This window comes from Acinonyx jubatus, chromosome E4 (assembly GCF_027475565.1).
Source record: "Acinonyx jubatus isolate Ajub_Pintada_27869175 chromosome E4, VMU_Ajub_asm_v1.0, whole genome shotgun sequence".
Lineage (NCBI taxonomy): Eukaryota > Metazoa > Chordata > Mammalia > Carnivora > Felidae > Acinonyx > Acinonyx jubatus.
In genome coordinates, this window is record NC_069395.1 from 46,186,247 (window position 1) to 46,203,155 (window position 16,909).

At 36.8% G+C, this 16,909-nt stretch overlaps 1 protein-coding gene across 25 annotated transcripts in view; it reads left to right on the forward strand.

Moving 5' to 3' along the window:
* HMCN1 (hemicentin 1) overlaps positions 1-16,909 on the forward strand; it is a 703,321-nt gene that overhangs the window by 568,546 nt on the left and 117,866 nt on the right. For all 25 annotated transcript variants that reach the window (XM_053209695.1, XM_053209701.1, XM_053209691.1 and 22 more), the window contains 3 exons: positions 2,243-2,356; positions 2,930-3,016; positions 14,745-14,936. In XM_053209695.1, the coding sequence (XP_053065670.1) occupies positions 2,243-2,356; positions 2,930-3,016; positions 14,745-14,936 (393 nt within the window). The remainder of the gene's footprint in view (positions 1-2,242; positions 2,357-2,929; positions 3,017-14,744; positions 14,937-16,909) is intronic.

Consider the following 16,909-nt stretch of genomic DNA (forward strand, 5'->3'; position numbering starts at 1 on the left):
GGGCTCCTGAAATGAAAAGGGCAAGATAGTAGTGATGTACTGCTATCACAAAGAGTGATATGCTCTGGCTTATTCTAGATTTACAGGAGTGGTGTTTTGGTTTTATTTAGTCTTGTTTTGCTTGACAAGCAGCTGGAGATCCCTGAGTGAACACATTAAAAGTATTTGACCTCGTGGCATTGCCAAAAGAGTCATTCAGTTTTACAGTCTGAACATGTGTATTGTGCAATAGATGAATGAGAATCAGATGAATGGCATATGACTTGCTTGGTCCTTGGTCTGCTGCACACTTCTGTTTCATTAAGATTAGTTCTCCTGAGACTAAGTACAGATTTTCTGAAAGCAATATGTTTGTGAAGGTCATTGTTTTGAAGTTATCTGCCAAGAACAGATAGCTGCTATAAAAATTTAATAGGTACAAGAAACATCTCCATTTAAGTATAACTTACTGTCAGATCTTTTGTTTCTCACTGGATTAAGTGAGAGGACCAGGAAACAAAAGAAAGATCATGAGATTTAGGAGGTTGAGGTTTGCAGAGCTAGAAATAACCCATAAAAGTTGTATTGTGTTAATATCTCTCAGCTGGAATCATATTATGGTCTCACTAACTTGGCAGTGAGTACCTGAATCCCTGCCGAATTAACACAAGTTTTTTTGACATGTTTACACAATTTCTGTATTTAACTTTCTTTATTTAAATTCAGTTCAGAAAAAAAAAAAGATTGAATTCAGGTAATCAACTTTGTCTAAATAAGTTACTACCTAGCTCGCCTTTCAACGGGTTGAAGATAGGAAGGTTGCTTACAGGAAAAGCTCAGTGACATCTTGTGTTTATAAAAACAAAGCAGATGGACTCTCCTGAGAAATCCAGAGCCAGGTGAATATTTACATGAAAATTCCATGTTTAACCATTTCCATTTTTTTAGTTCAAATTCAGAGTACTAAGCAAAAATGTACCAGGTAGAAACGTATTACAAAATCTAAGACATGAGTTACTTTTTTTTTCTTAGAATGTACTTCTCAAATGGTTTCAAGGACTCTCCTCTCAGTGTGCCTTAGTTTTCTTCAAGCTTTGCTTCAGCCCATTTACTGGCTCCTCTTCCTTTGTCCTTCAGGGTGTGACTAGACCCTTCAGCATATCAGAGCCTCCCTCTCAGTCTACAAGCATTTCATAGATGCAGAATCTTTTGTCCCTACATAGAAGTACAAAACATAAAATGTAACAAAAGCAGAGTTGTGCTAGTCAGTCAAGTGACGCCCACAGACTTTGATCGAAATGATTCTAGGACTCCATGATACTTAGGTGAAGACCAGTAGTTGGTCTTCGTGGTTTCCCCCATTCCTTATAGAGTGATGTCACCATAGTCTGGGTTACTTGTGTAGTTCTTTTTCTCACATTCCCATTTCATATGCCCAGTGGCAAACTGGGAATCTTTTCCTAAATGTCCTGTCACAGTTGTCTTTCTAAAGCACAGATCACATCATGACGTTTTTTTGTTTACACACTTCCATAGCTTTTAGTGAGCATGATAAAGTCCCAATTCCATAGCAAAGCATTCAAGGGGCCAAAGTGTCTGGCCCTACTCCAACTAGTCTTATCTCTAAATATTGGCTTCACCTTCTCTGATTCTTTTTTTTTTTTTTTTAGAGAGACAGAGGGAGTGAGTGGGGAGGAGGGGCAGAGAGAGAGAGAGAGAGAGAGAGAGAGAGAGAGAGAGAATCTCAAGCCGTCTCCACCCTCAGCTCGGAGCCCAATGCAAGACTCAATCTCATAACCCTTGGATCATGACCTAAGCTGAAATCAAGAGTCGGACACTCAACCTACTGAGTCACCCAGGCTTGCTTCCCTCACCTTTAAGTACCACAACCCACATCTGTTTTCTCCTGTACTACCTCATTCATAGTCTACTTAACAGTGATTTCTCTCAACTCCTCTATGTGTTAAAGTATACTTGCCTTTTAAGATTATGTTCAAACATCACCTCTCTGAAATTCTGTTTCTTGCCTGCTGTCACCTAGCATTGCATTAATGTTTTTATCCATTCAACCAAAAAATTATTCTGAATTGCCCTTTCTGTTTCATATAGACTTAAAACATGATTTAAAAAAAATACTTGACTTAAATGAATGTTTAAGGCCTTTGAAGCATATTGACTGAATTTTATCTAAATTGAGCATTAGTTGGCCAACTTGTAAAGTTATCGGTTTCTTTTTGAGTCATCTGGTGGTTTGCTTCTCTAGGAGGCAGGACTCTGCGGTTGATGCAGACCAGAATAGAAGATGCGGGACAGTATACTTGTGTTGTAAGAAATGCAGCTGGTGAAGAAAGAAGAATCTTTGGGCTTTCAGTATTAGGTATTTTTATAATTTTCAGTTGGCTTAATGCATTCTGTATGTACATTTAAAATTTATCTACAGCTTGATCTCACATTCATATATTCTTTGGCCCCTGGGCTGATACTTTTGGCAATAATTCAGTGTTAGAATAATTTTGGATGTAATTCGTTGGATTAAAATGCCTGAAATGCCATGTCTTTTCAGTTCACAATTGTTCAACAATATTTTAAGACTCTGATACTTGTTTCATGTGAATATTTATCAGAGTTACAGTGGGAGAAATAAATGTCTAATAAATGTTCTTATCAACTTGTTGGCATTTTTATCCAGACTTTATAACTTATGTTACAATAAAATTCATTATAAGTGAATTCATGGCATATAACTTTATACTATATCTAAAAATTGGAATTGATCAAAATAATGTTATGACATTATTCTAGTAAACAAATAATGAGAATTTGGGGATTTGTTTTAAAGGTTATAGCTTATAAAAATATAAACAAAGATGCTTATAAAATAATAATCCTGCTGTTAGAATAGTTGCTTACTTTTTCTGTTTTTTTCTGCATTTAACTTTTTTTTTTTTAGTGCCACCTCGCATTGTGGGCGAAAATACATTGGAAGACATGAAGGTCAAAGAGAAACAGAGTGTTACACTGACTTGTGAAGTGACAGGTAAGGGAGTTAGCTCTTGTATTACTGCTGTTCCTCCACTCACTGATTATTTATTGCCTCCACTATGTATCTTAATTAGTTGAGAAAAAAGTCAAACTACTATAATAAGCATTTGAAATTGAATTCTAGTTGAGTAGAGCCAATAGAAGTATAGGAGGAAATTTCTCAGATTCTCTGGAGATGAGAATATTCCAGGGTGCCTGGGTAGCTCAGTCGGTTAAGCATCTGACTCTTGATTTCAGCTCAGGTCATGATCTCACCATTTGTGAGATCCAGCCCTGTATCAGGCTCTGCACTGGCAGCGCGGAGCCTACCTAGGATTCTCTCTCTCCTTCTGTCTGCCCCTCCCCCTCTCAAAATAAATAAATAAACTTAAAAAAAACAAAAGAATACCCCTACACTGAGGAAAGGAAGGAAGAAGGGGTGGGTGGGGGAAAAAAGAAAGACACATAGGTCTTTTCTTTCAATTCAGTAAATTATTGTCTTTTTAAAAATTCTGCTTCTGCTTGTATATAGAGAAACAGAAAAGATGTATACAATATACGTATATACATATATACACACACATACATAGATAAAGTGTGATGTACACACACACACACACACACACACACACACACACATTTTCTTTATCCATTCACCTGTCAATAGACACTTAAGTTGTTTTCATATTTACCTATTGTGAATAATACTGCAGTAAACGTGGGAGTACAGATATCTTAAGACGGTGGCTTTGTTTTTTTTTAAATATATGCCCAGAAGGAGAGTTGCTGGATCATGTGGTATTACTATTTTTAATTTTTTGAGATCTCCATAATGTTTTCCAAAGTGGCTATGCCAATTTACATTCCCACCAACAGTGCACAATTGTTCCCTTTTCTCACATCCTCGTCAATACTTGTTATCTCTTGTCCTTTTGATAACAAGTCATTCTAACAAGTGTGACGTAATATCTCACAGTGGTTTTGATTTGCATTTCCCAATGATTAGTGATGTTGAACATCTTTTCATGCACCTATTTGTCATCTGTATGTCTTTGGAAAAAAATGTCTATTCTGGTCCCTTGCCAATTATTAAATTTTATTATTTGTTATTGTTTGCTATTAAGTTCTTTATATATTCTGGATATTAATCCCTCATCAGATATGTGGTATGCAAATGTTTTCCCCCATTCCATAGGTTGCCTTTTTATTTTGCCAGTGATTTCTTTTGCTGGGCAGAAGCTTTTTAGTTTAGGACTCCCATGTCATAGACTCTGGGTCTGGAGTTCTCTCTTGTCCAGCAAGAGAGTGGATGCAGGATTGAAATGCCAGAGAGGGTAATGTCCAAGAGGAGACAAGAGCCCTGAATAAGGGTCCTTGCTCTGTTTTTATTAGGATCAGAAATCTTACCAACATGATGGGCATGCACAAAGAGACAATGAAACTGTGAACATTAATTCATGGGCGTGGGGGAAAGTGGGTTTGAAGATATGCAGTGTTAGGGGTTTGGGTCAATACAAAATAAAATTCTGGTGCTGGGTGGAAGGTTGTTTACAGCAGATGTGAGGCACCGCCTCTGTTTACCTAAACTGGCCTAGGGACAAGAAAGAGCATGCTACTTCAGGATTAATAAGGCACCGTTCTTTTGCTAATTAGCTCCACTTCAGGCAACTTGCCCTGCTGTGGTCTATAGCCCTGTTTACCTGATTTTGTCCTTCCTTCCAGTGAAAGCAGCTTTCTGCTATTGTACTAAATTGGAGGGTGTTTCTGCCCTGAAACCTAATCTTGTTTACCTCATCTTGGATGTTTTCATCCTGAGATTTCCTGTTCCTATACCTTTGTCCTATTCTGAGGGCCTTTGCCCTGTTTACCTAATCTTGTTTACCCAAACTTGGGTGTGTTCATCTTGTGGCTTTCTAATTCTTTATGCCTTGTTAATCCATCAGGGCAAGCTCAGGGAATTCCTAAACTTATTCCCTACAGTTCCCCCTTTTTTTGTTTTTCTTGGTTCTTCTAGTTTAGTGTTTGAGGACCATCATAATGAGCTCCTGGTCCTTTTGCTTTTGGATGGTTTGGAGGGTGATTCTGCAAATATGTAAAAAGAGACACAGTAAAAGCATTCCACTTCCCAGAGTTATCCACAGTTTAAGATGAGTGCTGGCTGTAAGTGAGAAAGGATTTAGGTCACGCCACATTGCCCAGGAATCAGCCCACTCATTTTTAAGTTAGTCTTCTGCATATTGTAGCTGTTGATACAAGTCATATCTAAGTTTCTATATTGTTAGAGAGGTAGGAAGAAAAAACACTGTGAAGGTGTGTCTGGACAGCATCCCAAGCTTGGGAGTGATTATAAGGTATGCCAGTCATGCAAATATGCTGGTAGTTAGAGTCGCAGGACAGTTTAGAGTGAAGGAACAAGGCCTCCTGTCTTTTTCCAATAAATTCCACTGCAGCCTCAAGAGCTTTGAGGCAGGCCAAAACTTGTCTATCAATAGAAGTTTGACTTATAAATTCTTTGGTAGTGTTGACCATAAACTTATTAAGGACATTGGCTGTTTGGATAGTATGATGCAGGAGATTCCAATAACAGTGGCAGAGACCATAGCGCCTACTGCTGCTAGGATGCCCATGATTAACAGGCCAACAAATCTTTTTTGCCTTACGAGTGTTGAACAAACTTGGAAAGTGTGCCTAGTCCTGATGGATGCATATAGGGCTCAGAGCTATTACAGGAACCCAGGCCGAGATGCGCCAAGTACTGATAAAGAGGAGATATTTAATTGGGTAATGTTATAATTATTTATGCAGGACATAAACCAGCCCTGGGAGGTAGAGATATTGTAATTATTTTCTAGTTGTTTGATCTGTAAAGTGGAGGTAGCAAAGAGAACATAGGGAGAAGGGACGCAAGTAGTGGTCCATGCAAACTGATGGTTGTTCAAGGAAGCCCAAGTTATGTTAATATGTCGATTTACGTAAATTTCACCATGGCTAACAGTACAAGTGAAGAAGGGAAGGCCTAGCTTACAAAGATTAACAAACCGGTCCTTTTAATTTCTCTTTATGTGCATTAATTAAAGGGCCTGACAAGCTCTGTCTTTCCAGAAAATATTGTCCCTACTAGACTGGTCATAGGATATGGTTTTATTTGAATATTTTGTTTCAAGGTGTCCTCTAGGACCCCTTCAATAATAGTCCAATTGCCCCAGCGAAGATTATGCTCAATCTCTCCATAACAGGTTGTCCAAGGAATATTATTCCAGGGGTGGTCTGAATATTTGAGACTAGAGCAAGCTATAACATTAGGAGTGTGAGATATGTTTGTTTTTTGAGGTAAATCAAAGCTTGTGGCTGACAAAAAGGTAAAATTCTCTGGCCTTGTAGAGGTTTTGGGCTGTACACATAAAAGCCAGTTAATTTTTAGTTTGCGACAAACAGATAAATTGCTAAATTTAGTAACACACACAGGAGGTGCTGGAAGAAGCCACCATTGAGGTCTTGGCATATAAAGCCAATACTCTTGTTCAGTTTGGAAGGGCCGGTTAAGATTGGCTCCTTCCATGAACTCTGCCATTATTGCTAATAGAAATATCCCAGGCTAGGAGTGTTAAGCTATCAAATATAGGTAGGTTAAGGAGATGAGCCCAATATGAATATTGAGCTCGGCCTGGACAAATGAGGGCAAGGAGAAGAATCAGGGTTACATATATCAAATTCTTGTTAATGATGGAGATCATGGCCATCAGATGCGAATTAGGGGCATATGCAATATCATTGTGTTGTAAGAGGATGACAGCCTGGTTAGACAGGCGTTTAAGGCTTCCCCATGTTATATCAGGGGCAAAAACTTGTGTTTGTGGCTTCAGGATGAGGAGTCCATGAAGAGGCTTCTTCCATCTTGAAAAAGGGGGGCAGTGGTTGCTCATTCAGAGTCATTCTCTGGATGTCCTAGTTCACTGGAAGATATCCTGGGGGTCTCCATTATGGCATGGTACAGCTTCACCAACCAAGAGGGAATCCACAGAGGTCCAGAATCTGAAAGAACACAAGCATATCCTCGACCCCAGGTGAGAAGTTCAGTGGGCCCAGTCCGTGTGAGCCCCCCTTTGGGGATTTTGGATAGTACCACCATAGGGTGAGAGGGTTTATCTGATTTTGAAGAATGTCATTCAGCTGCAGTTAGTACTTGAGGATTAAGATTTTTAAAGTTAAGAGTAATCATAGCACTATCAAGAAGGAGCTGAGGTTATAATGCAGACAGCCAGGGGTATCTCCCCCCTTTTTGTTTGTTTGTTCTTTCACATATTTTTGAGCATATTATGTGTTCATTTTATAATTGCTTGGCCTTGTGGATTATAAAGAATGGGTAATTCCAACCAAGGCTTAAGTAAAAAAAATTAAAAGGGTGTGTTGTCCTGTTGTTTTACCCTTTTTGTTAAAATTATATTTATTTATATACTTACTTATTTTACTTATTACCATTAACAAAAATGTATTTTGGTTTTTTAGATCCTACATATCTCTTACTTTTTTATATATGAAGTTACTTATTTCCATTAGCCTTAATTACATATAGCAGAATTTTAACTCTTAGAAACCTTAGTCTCCAGTGAAAACTAGGTAGTAACCAATTGTGAACTGTTATATCAGAAATTTTTTAGGTGGCAGACTTATGAATCCATTAGGCATATAGTATGTTTTTTTAATGGATTTAAATATTCTTACTTTGGGGTTTTTTTTTTTGCCATAAGACATCAGAAGCATAAACCTATGTTTAGTAAGCAATGCTTCAGCAGTCCATTTGATTTGGAAGAACCCTAAATGTCTGATGAACTTAATTTGATTTAACATTTAAGCAAAATGTTCAAGTTTTAGGTTACCAAAGACCCTGAAAGCTATTTTAACAATTACTCATGAAAACTATGAGACAAAGTTAACCATTTACTCTAAGTCATCCTCTTGCTAACAAATTGGAACAGAAATAACAGGAGCTTATTTGACCTTCAGTAAACCTTAGTAGAATTAAGGTGTATTATTTAATTCCCTGAGTTTGCACCGATGGGTTAACAAGGCATAAAGAATTAGAAAGCCATAGGATGGGGCACTTGGGTGGCTCAGTCAGTTGAGTGTCCCACTTCAGCTCAGATCATGATCTCATGGTTCATGGGTTCGAGCCCCGCGTCGGGTTCTGTGCTGACAGCTCAGATCCTGCAGCCTGCTTCAGATTCTGTCTCTCTTTCTGCCCCTCCCCCACTTGTGCTCTGTCTCTCTGTCTCTAAAATAGATATTGACCTGTAGTTTTCTTTTCTTTGGTATCCTTACCTGGATTTGGTATCAGGGTAATGCTGGCCTCCTCTTCAATTTTTGAAAGAGTTTCAGAAGAACTGTTGTTAATTCTTCTTTCAGTGTTTGGTAAAATTCACCAGTGGAAACATCTGATCTCTGCTTTTCTTTATTGCAAGGTTTTTGATTATTGATTCAGTCTCCTTACTCATTGGTCTGTTCAGATTTTCTGTTTCTACATGATTCAGTCTTGGCAACTTATATGTTTTCAGGAATTTGTCTTATTTATTCTAGGTGGTCAAGTTTGTTGGCAATAGTATTAATAGTACTCTCTTATAATCCTTTGTATTTCTATAGTATCAGTTGTAATGTCTCCTCTTTCATTTATAATTTATTTATTTGGGTCTTCTGTCTGTCTTTCTTAGGACAGCTAAACATTTTTATTTATCTTTCCAAAGAACCAGTTCTTAGTTTTGTTAATCTTTTCTATTGTTGTCCTATTCTCCATTTATTTCTGCTTTAGTCTTTATTATTTCCTTCCTTCTGCTAACTTTGGTCTTAGTTCTTTTTTTTCCCCTAGTTCCATGATGTGTATAGTTAGGTTGTTTATTTGAGATTTTTCTATTTTTCTATGTATGAGTTTTTCAATGTAAGCTTCTGTCTTAAAACTGCATTTGCTGCATACTAAAAATTTTGATATGTTGTGTTTCCATTTTCGTTTGTCCTAAGATACTTTTTCATTTCCCTTTTGATTCTCTCTTTTATCCATTGGTTATTCTAAAGTGTACTGTTTAATTTCCATGTATTTGTGAATTTTCCAGCTTTCCTTCTGTTAATGGTTTGTACTTTTATACCATTGTGATAAGAAATGATACTCTGTATGATTTTTCTTTTTTTCTTTTTTTTTTGACTTGTTTTATTTTTTATTTTTTAAAATTTACATCCAAATTAGTTACCTTATAGTGCAACAATGATTTCAGGAGTAGATTCCTTAGTGCCCTTTACCCATTTAGCCCATCCGCCCTCCCACAACCCCTCCAGTAACCCTCAGTTTGTTCTCCATATTTACGAGTCTCTCTGTTTTGTCCCCCTCCCTGTTTTTATGTTATTTTTGTTTCCCTTCCCTTACGTTCCTCTGTTTTGTCTCTTAAAGTCCTCATATGAATGAAGTCATATGATTTTTGTCTTTCTCTGACTGACTAATTTCACTTAGCATAATACCCTCCAGTTCCATCCACATAGTTACAAATGGCAAGATTTCATTCTTTTTGATTGCCGAGTAATACTCCATTCTATATATATATATATATATATATATATATATATATATATATATATATATATACACATACACACACACACACACACACACACACACACACCACATCTTCGTTATCCATTCATCCATCGATGGACATTTGGGCTCTTTCCACACTTTGGCTATTGTTGATAGTGCTGCTATAAACATGGGGGGCATGTGTCCCTTCAAAACAGCACACCTGTATCCTGTGGATAAATGCCTAGTAGTGCAATTGCTGGGTCATAGGATAGTTCTATTTTTAGTTTTTGAGGAATCTCCATACTGTTTTCCAGAATGACTGCACCAGCTTGCATTCCCACCAACAATGCAAAAGAGATCCTCTTTCTCCGCATCCTCGCCAACATCTGTTGTTGCCTGAGTTGTTAATATTAGCCATTCTGACAGGTGTCAGGTGGTATCTCATTGTGGTTTTGATTTGTATTTCCCTGATGATGAGTGATGTGGAGCATTTTTTTCATGTGTCAGTTGGCCATCTGGATGTCTTCTTTGGAGAAGTGTCTATTCATGCCTTTTGCCCATATCTTCACTGGATTATTTGTTTTTGGGTGTTGAGTTTGATAAGTTCTTTATAGATTTTGGCTACTAACCCATTATCTGATACGTCGTTTGCAAATATCTTCTCCCATTCTGTCGGTTGCCCTTCAGTTTTGCTGATTGTTTCCTTCGCTGTGCAGAAGCTTTTTATTTTGACGAGGTCCCAGTAGTTCATTTTTGCTTTTGTTTCCCTTGCCTCCAGAGATGAGTTGAGTAAGAAGTTGCTGTGGCCAAGGTCAAAGAGGTTTTTGCCTGCTTTCTCCTCGAGGATTTTGATGGCTTCCTGTCTTATATTGAGGTCTTTCATCCATTTTGAGTTTATTTTTGTGTCTGGTGTAAGAAAGTGGTCCAGGTTCATTCTTATGCATGTCGCTGTCCAGTTTTCCCAGCACCACTTGCTGAAGAGACCCTCTTTATTCCATTGGATATTCTTTCCTGCTTTGTCAAAGATTAGCTGGCCATACGTTTGTGGGTCCATTTCTGGGTTCTCTATTCTGTTCCATTGATCTGAGTGTCTGTTCTTGTGCCAGTACCATACTGTCTTGATGATTGCAGCTTTGTAGTATAGCTTGAAGTCTGGGATTATGATGCCTCCTGCTTTGGTTTTCTTTTTCAAGATTGCTTTGGCTATTCGGGGTCTTTTCTGGTTCCATACAAATTTTAGGATTATTTGTTCTAGCTCTGTGAAGAATGCTCATGTTATTTTGATAGGAATTGTATTGAATATGTAGATTGCTTTGGGTAGTATTGACATTTTAACAATATTTGTTCTTCCTATCCAGGAGCATGGAATGTTTTTCCATTTTTTGGAAATGGAAATTATCCATTGGTTAATTTTGGTGTCATCTTCAATTTCTTTCATAAGCTTTTTATAGTTTTCAGTGTATAGATTTTCCACATCTTTGGTTAGATTTATTCCTAGGTATTTTGTGGTTTTTAGTGCAATTGTAAATGGAATCGACTCCTTGATTTCTCTTTCTGTTGCTTTATTGTGGCTGTATAGGAATGCAGCCGATTTCTGTGCATTGATTTTATATCCTGCAACTTTGCTGAATTCATGAATCAGTTCCAGCAGGTTTTTCATGGAACCTTTTGTATTTTCCATATAGAGTATCATGTCATCTGCGAAGAGTGAAAGTTTAACCTCCTCCTAGCCGATTTGGATGCCTTTTATTTCTTTGTGTTGTCTGATTGATACTCTGTATGATTTTAATCATCTTAAATTTGTTAAGACTTGTTCTTTGGTCTAACATATAATATATTCTAATTAATGTACTATGTGTGCTGAAAATAATGTGTATTCTGCTATTGTTGGCTAGAATGTTCTGTATAATTCTGTTTGGTCTAGAGTGTTGTCCAAATCCTATTTGTTTTTTTGTTTTTTGTTTTGTAGTTGTTCTTGTTGTTTTATCAATTCTCTGTATGGATGATCTTTTCATTGTTGACAGTGGGTATTAAGTTCCCTAAATACTATTGTATTGCTGTTTATTTCTCTTTTTAGTTCTATTAGTATTTGTTTATATACTTAGTTGATCCAATGTTGGGTGCACAAATATTTACATTTATTATATCTTCTTGAGGATTGATCCATTTATCATTTCATAATGATCTTCTTTGTCTCCCTTGTAGGCAACATATTACTAAATCTTGTTTTTTAATTCATTCAGTCATTCTCTGTTTCTTGATTGGAGAATTTAATCCATTTATGTTAAAGTAATTATTGATAAGTAAGGACTTACTATTGCCATTTGTTTTCTTATTATTTTGTAAACCCTTTATTCCTTGCTTCTTGCTGTCTTCTTTTGTGAGTTGATGGTTTTTTTGTAGCAGTAAGCTTTGACTCCTTTATCCTAATCTTTTGTAGAACTAGTATAGATTTTTCTTCACCATGAGACTTACATAAAATATCTTACATGTGTTTTTAGCCCGATAGCAACTTTAATTTGATAGTATACATAGACGTTACATTTTTACTTCTCTGCCCCTCACATTTTAGATTATTGATGTGGCAGTTTTTGTACTTTTTACATGTCCAAATTATTGCAGTTATGGTTATTTTAAATACATTTACTTTTTAAGTTTTAAATTTTTTTTTAACATTTATTTATTTTTTAGAGACAGAGAGAGACAGAGCATGAGCAGGGGAGGGGCAGAGAGAGAGGAAGACAGAATCCAAAGCAGGCTCCAGGCTCCAAGGCATCAGCACAGAGCCTGACGCTGGGCTCAAACTCATGAACCGTGAAATCATGACCTGAGGTGAAGTCGGACACTTAACCGACTGAGCCACCCAGGCACCCCTACTTTTTAACTTTTAAACTAGAGTTGTAAGTGAATTACACACTACCATTACAATTGAAGAGACTATGACTTTGGCTGTATATTTACCATTACTGGTGAGTTTTATGCATCCTCTTGTTTCCACTTGAGAATGTCTTTATTAGCATTCTTGTAAGGCAGGTCTAGTGATAATGAACTCCCTCAGCTTTTGTTTGTTCAGGAAAATCTTTATCTTTCCTTTGCCAGCTATAGTATTCTTGGTTGACAGATTTTTTTTCTGTTAACATTTTGCATAAATTATCCTATTCTTTCCTGGCATACAAAGTAGACCTTATTTTTTTTTAATTTTTAAATGTTTATTTATTTTTGATAAAGAGAAAGACAGAGCACAAGCAGGGGAGGAGCCGAGAGTGAAGGAGACAAAGAATCCAAAGCAGGCTCCGGGTTCTGAGCTGTCAGCACAAAGCCTGATGTGGGGCTCAAACTCACAAACTGCCAGATCGTGACCTGAGCCAAAGTCAGGCACTTAACCAACTGAGCCACCCAGGCACCCCCAAAGTAGAACTTATTTTTTTTAAACCAGCCTAAAGTCTTATGGAAGTTCCTTAGTATGTGATATGCTTTTCTCTTGCTGCTTTCAAACTCTTTGTCTTTAACTTTTAACTTTTAAAAACATAATTATAATGTGTTTCAGTGTAGCCCTTTTCAAGTTCAACCCATTTGGGGTCCTTTGGGCCTCATCAGTCTGGATGTCCATTTCTCTCCCCATGTCTGGGAACTTTTCAGCCATAATTGCTATAAATATACTTTTTGTCCTTTATCTCTGTCCTTCTTGGATTCCCATAATGTATATATTGTTTCTGTTGATGGTATTCCATAAGTCCTATAGGCTTATGTTCTTTCTTTCTTTCGTTCTTTCCTTTTCTGACTGGTTACTTAATGACCTATCTTATAGTTCACTAATTCTTTCTTCTTGGTTGAGTCTGGTATTGAAGCTCTCTATTGAATTCTTTTGGTCAGTCACTATGTTATTCAGCTCAAGGAATTCTGTTTGTTTGTTTTTGATAGTTTCTGTTTCTTTGTTCATGCACTGTTTTCTTAATTTTGTTTAGGGCCTGTGTTCTTGTGGTTCCCTAAACTTCTTTGAGAGGATTATTCTGAATTCTTGGTCAGACAGTCCATAGATCTCCATTCGTTTAAAGTCATTATTAGAGTTTAATTAGTTTCCTTTGATAGTATCTTTTTTTTACCTGACTCCTTGCATTAGTATCTGCACATTTGAGTAAGGGGCCTCCTCTTCCAGACTTTATAGGTTTACTTTGGCAACAGTAATCATCCATCAGTCAACTCAGCTTGGTGTTCTGCATAGGTAATCTGGTAGTGTCCTTGCAGGTGGGGCTTGCTATTAGGGTCTCTATTTGGTTAAGGCCACACTGCTTGAGCTCTGAGGTTAGTGGAGAGGCGTTACTGTTGGCTGGAAACAGTCAGATAGTACTACTCACTTGATTTCTTGACTGAGTGCAGTAGGATAGGCTCTGTGGTTGCCTGAATGCTCTGGTTAGGCTTCCTAGTCAGCTAGGACTGGGTGCTGTAACTCAGCAGTTGGGCAGGCCTGTAAGTTTGCTTCCCCGTCTGGGTGGGGCTATAGAACAGGTTCCATGGTTGGTGTGGTCAAGCCTTCCAATTTTAATATATTATTCTAGCCCTTTTTCCTAAGTAAACTTGCTTTTATGGTTTTAAATTTTTTTTAATTATTTGAGAAACTTAAAAATTAATATTTAACATAAGTTTCATGTTAAAACAGAAAGATATTTCCCCATAGGCTATAAATATTACAGGACTAATTACTATATTTATATTTATATCCACCAATCTATATATTTATGCTAGAATCCTGGTATAAACTGAAAATATCTATTTATGAAATTGTTTAATTCAAGGCTTTTCCTTTTTTATAGCTTTCTGTCAAAAATATAAAAACTTAAAAAAATTTTAATGCATGTGAAAGTATTCGTGAAAAATAATTTTAATAAAAATGCATATCCCATTTTTTTTAAAGTATGTTTTGCTATTTAAGGACAAAGACTAATTTGGAATGATTTCACTTATAGATCAAAACAATTTTCATTTGAAAATGGTTTGTGATACACAAATTTAAAAAATTATGGCATGATTGTTATAAATTATGTTTACAAATTTAATTTAACATGAATGGCTAATGCATTGTTTTACAAATGTGATATTTAAATGTCAAATACGTGAAAATGCTTTCAGTTATCATTTATAGGCATATAATTATTAGCCATCTCTCAGAAATGGCTTTTGGTTACAGGGAACCCAGTGCCAGAAATTACATGGCACAAAGATGGACAGCTCCTCCAGGAAGATGACACCCATCACATTATGTCTGGTGGCCGCTTTCTTAAAATTACTAAGGCTCAAGTATCACACACTGGAAGATATGCATGTTTGGCTTCTAACACGGCTGGCGACAAGAGCAAAAGTTTCAGTCTTAATGTGTTGGGTAGGTACAATCAGTGCTTCAAATCTTGAAGAATCAAACATGAAGGTCTGCTGACTTACCTTCTTTTCTTTTTCTGTTTAATGTTTCTACCATAGAATTTCATTATTTAAGGAGGACTAGTGGTTGTGTACATTTGCTGTTTTTCTTTAATTCATTCATTCATTCATAGATTTATTCACCACGTTAAAAATACCACCTATGTTCCAGGCACTGTGTTTTGTGCTAGGGACACAACTGTGGAAAAGACAGATGCTAAAAACATAGTGGTAAGAGATAAAATATATGCTGGTCAAAGAGAAATAGGTCAACAGTACAAGGGGCTCAATCTGATATATTTTATCCTTTCTGTATGAGACTCTGCCATTATTGGTAATTGTCTATCTTATAGTCTTTGTGGACTAGGAATTATGAGAAACTATACATTCAAAGTTACGCTTATGTCTCAGGCATGACATTAAAATAGATTCTTAATTTCTGTTCATGTCTTGAAATTTAAAATACACCACCTAAATGTATTATATTTGATTACTTATATCAAAATACTTTTCATTGTACTAGAATCAACTGACCTACATTTGAGTATGCAAAGTTTTGCAATTTTTGTTTGTTTTTGTAGTTATTGCCTAGACTCTTTTGGGAAACATAGTCTCGTACATAGGAAACTCCCATACAGGATACTACCCTCTTGTAGCTTACAGCCTAATTAAGTAGAAGAGATATGTGTGCAAGAAAAATTAAATCAAAATAGTGGATAATGTATAAGTGTCAAATGAATAGTATATATAGATAATACATAAAAAATAAACTCCAAAATGTAGAACCCCTTTTACCTTGTAAAGGATTTAGCCCCAGCCCCTGACAGAGCATTGAATAACAGATACATGGATAAGTATGAATGGGAGTTCATGAGCCAGTTGCCTGTTAACGCACCTGTTCTTTCTCACACCCATAAGTGTATGAAAGGCAAATGTTCAGCCCTGGATTTCCTCTCCTGCAGTACATTCACTGCTTCTCTCAGACCTTTAAGTTCCTGGTGCCTCCCTCCTTTTACCACTGATTCATTTCCCATTATAACTCATGTCCAAATTCTATACTGTATCCTCTCTGGAAACCCAATTTAATATTCTCTCCAGTTCCTTGCTGTAACTGAAATCTGACTCTTCCCAAGAGACACTAGCTCCCTGGAGATTCTGTCCAATCTCCACTGTCTCCAAGTATCCCAAGTCATACTATCTGATTGTGCCCTCCAATCCTCACTTCCTAGTTACTTACCAGTTTCTTGTCATTCTCCCTCATTCATTGAGAGCTAAGGGATCTGAATCAAAGACTTCTTTTCCACCATCTTCATAAAGATGAGGCTGTTTAGTGTGTACATTTCAACTTCCAGTCTACTCAGCCATAATTCAGTGTCCTTACCCTTTCTTTTCCCAGAGGATGAGGTATCTTCTTGTTCACAGATACTGCCTACACGTATGCCTTTAACTCAGTATCTTCCACCTTACTTGATAAGTTAGCCATTCCCATCACCCACCTTACCTACAGCTTCACCTCCTACTGCCTCCATCACTTCATATTGTAACTATTCCGTGTCTACTGCTTGTCCCATTTTCCCCATGCCATGCTTCATGCTGTTGTGGCAAAGATTATCCTGTTGCTAGATCCAAAAAATATTTTTCAGTCCTTTCTTAATGTCTTAGACATTAGTTATCACTTTTTCCTTGGCAGTGTTCTTCCCTAGTTATCCTTGCACACTTTCTGTTGCTCCTTTTCTCTCTCTTTTATGGACTTTTACATAATCCATCTCTCAAAAATTAGGTCCCTTAGCATTTTGTCTTTCTTCACTGCTTATTTTACTCTAATATTGTCTTCAAATAATAAGCTGAATTCCCATGAGCTTATTTATCATCTCCTATAGACTGGTGTCTTTTTTAAAAAAAAAATTAATGTTTATTTATTTTTGAGAGAGAGAGACA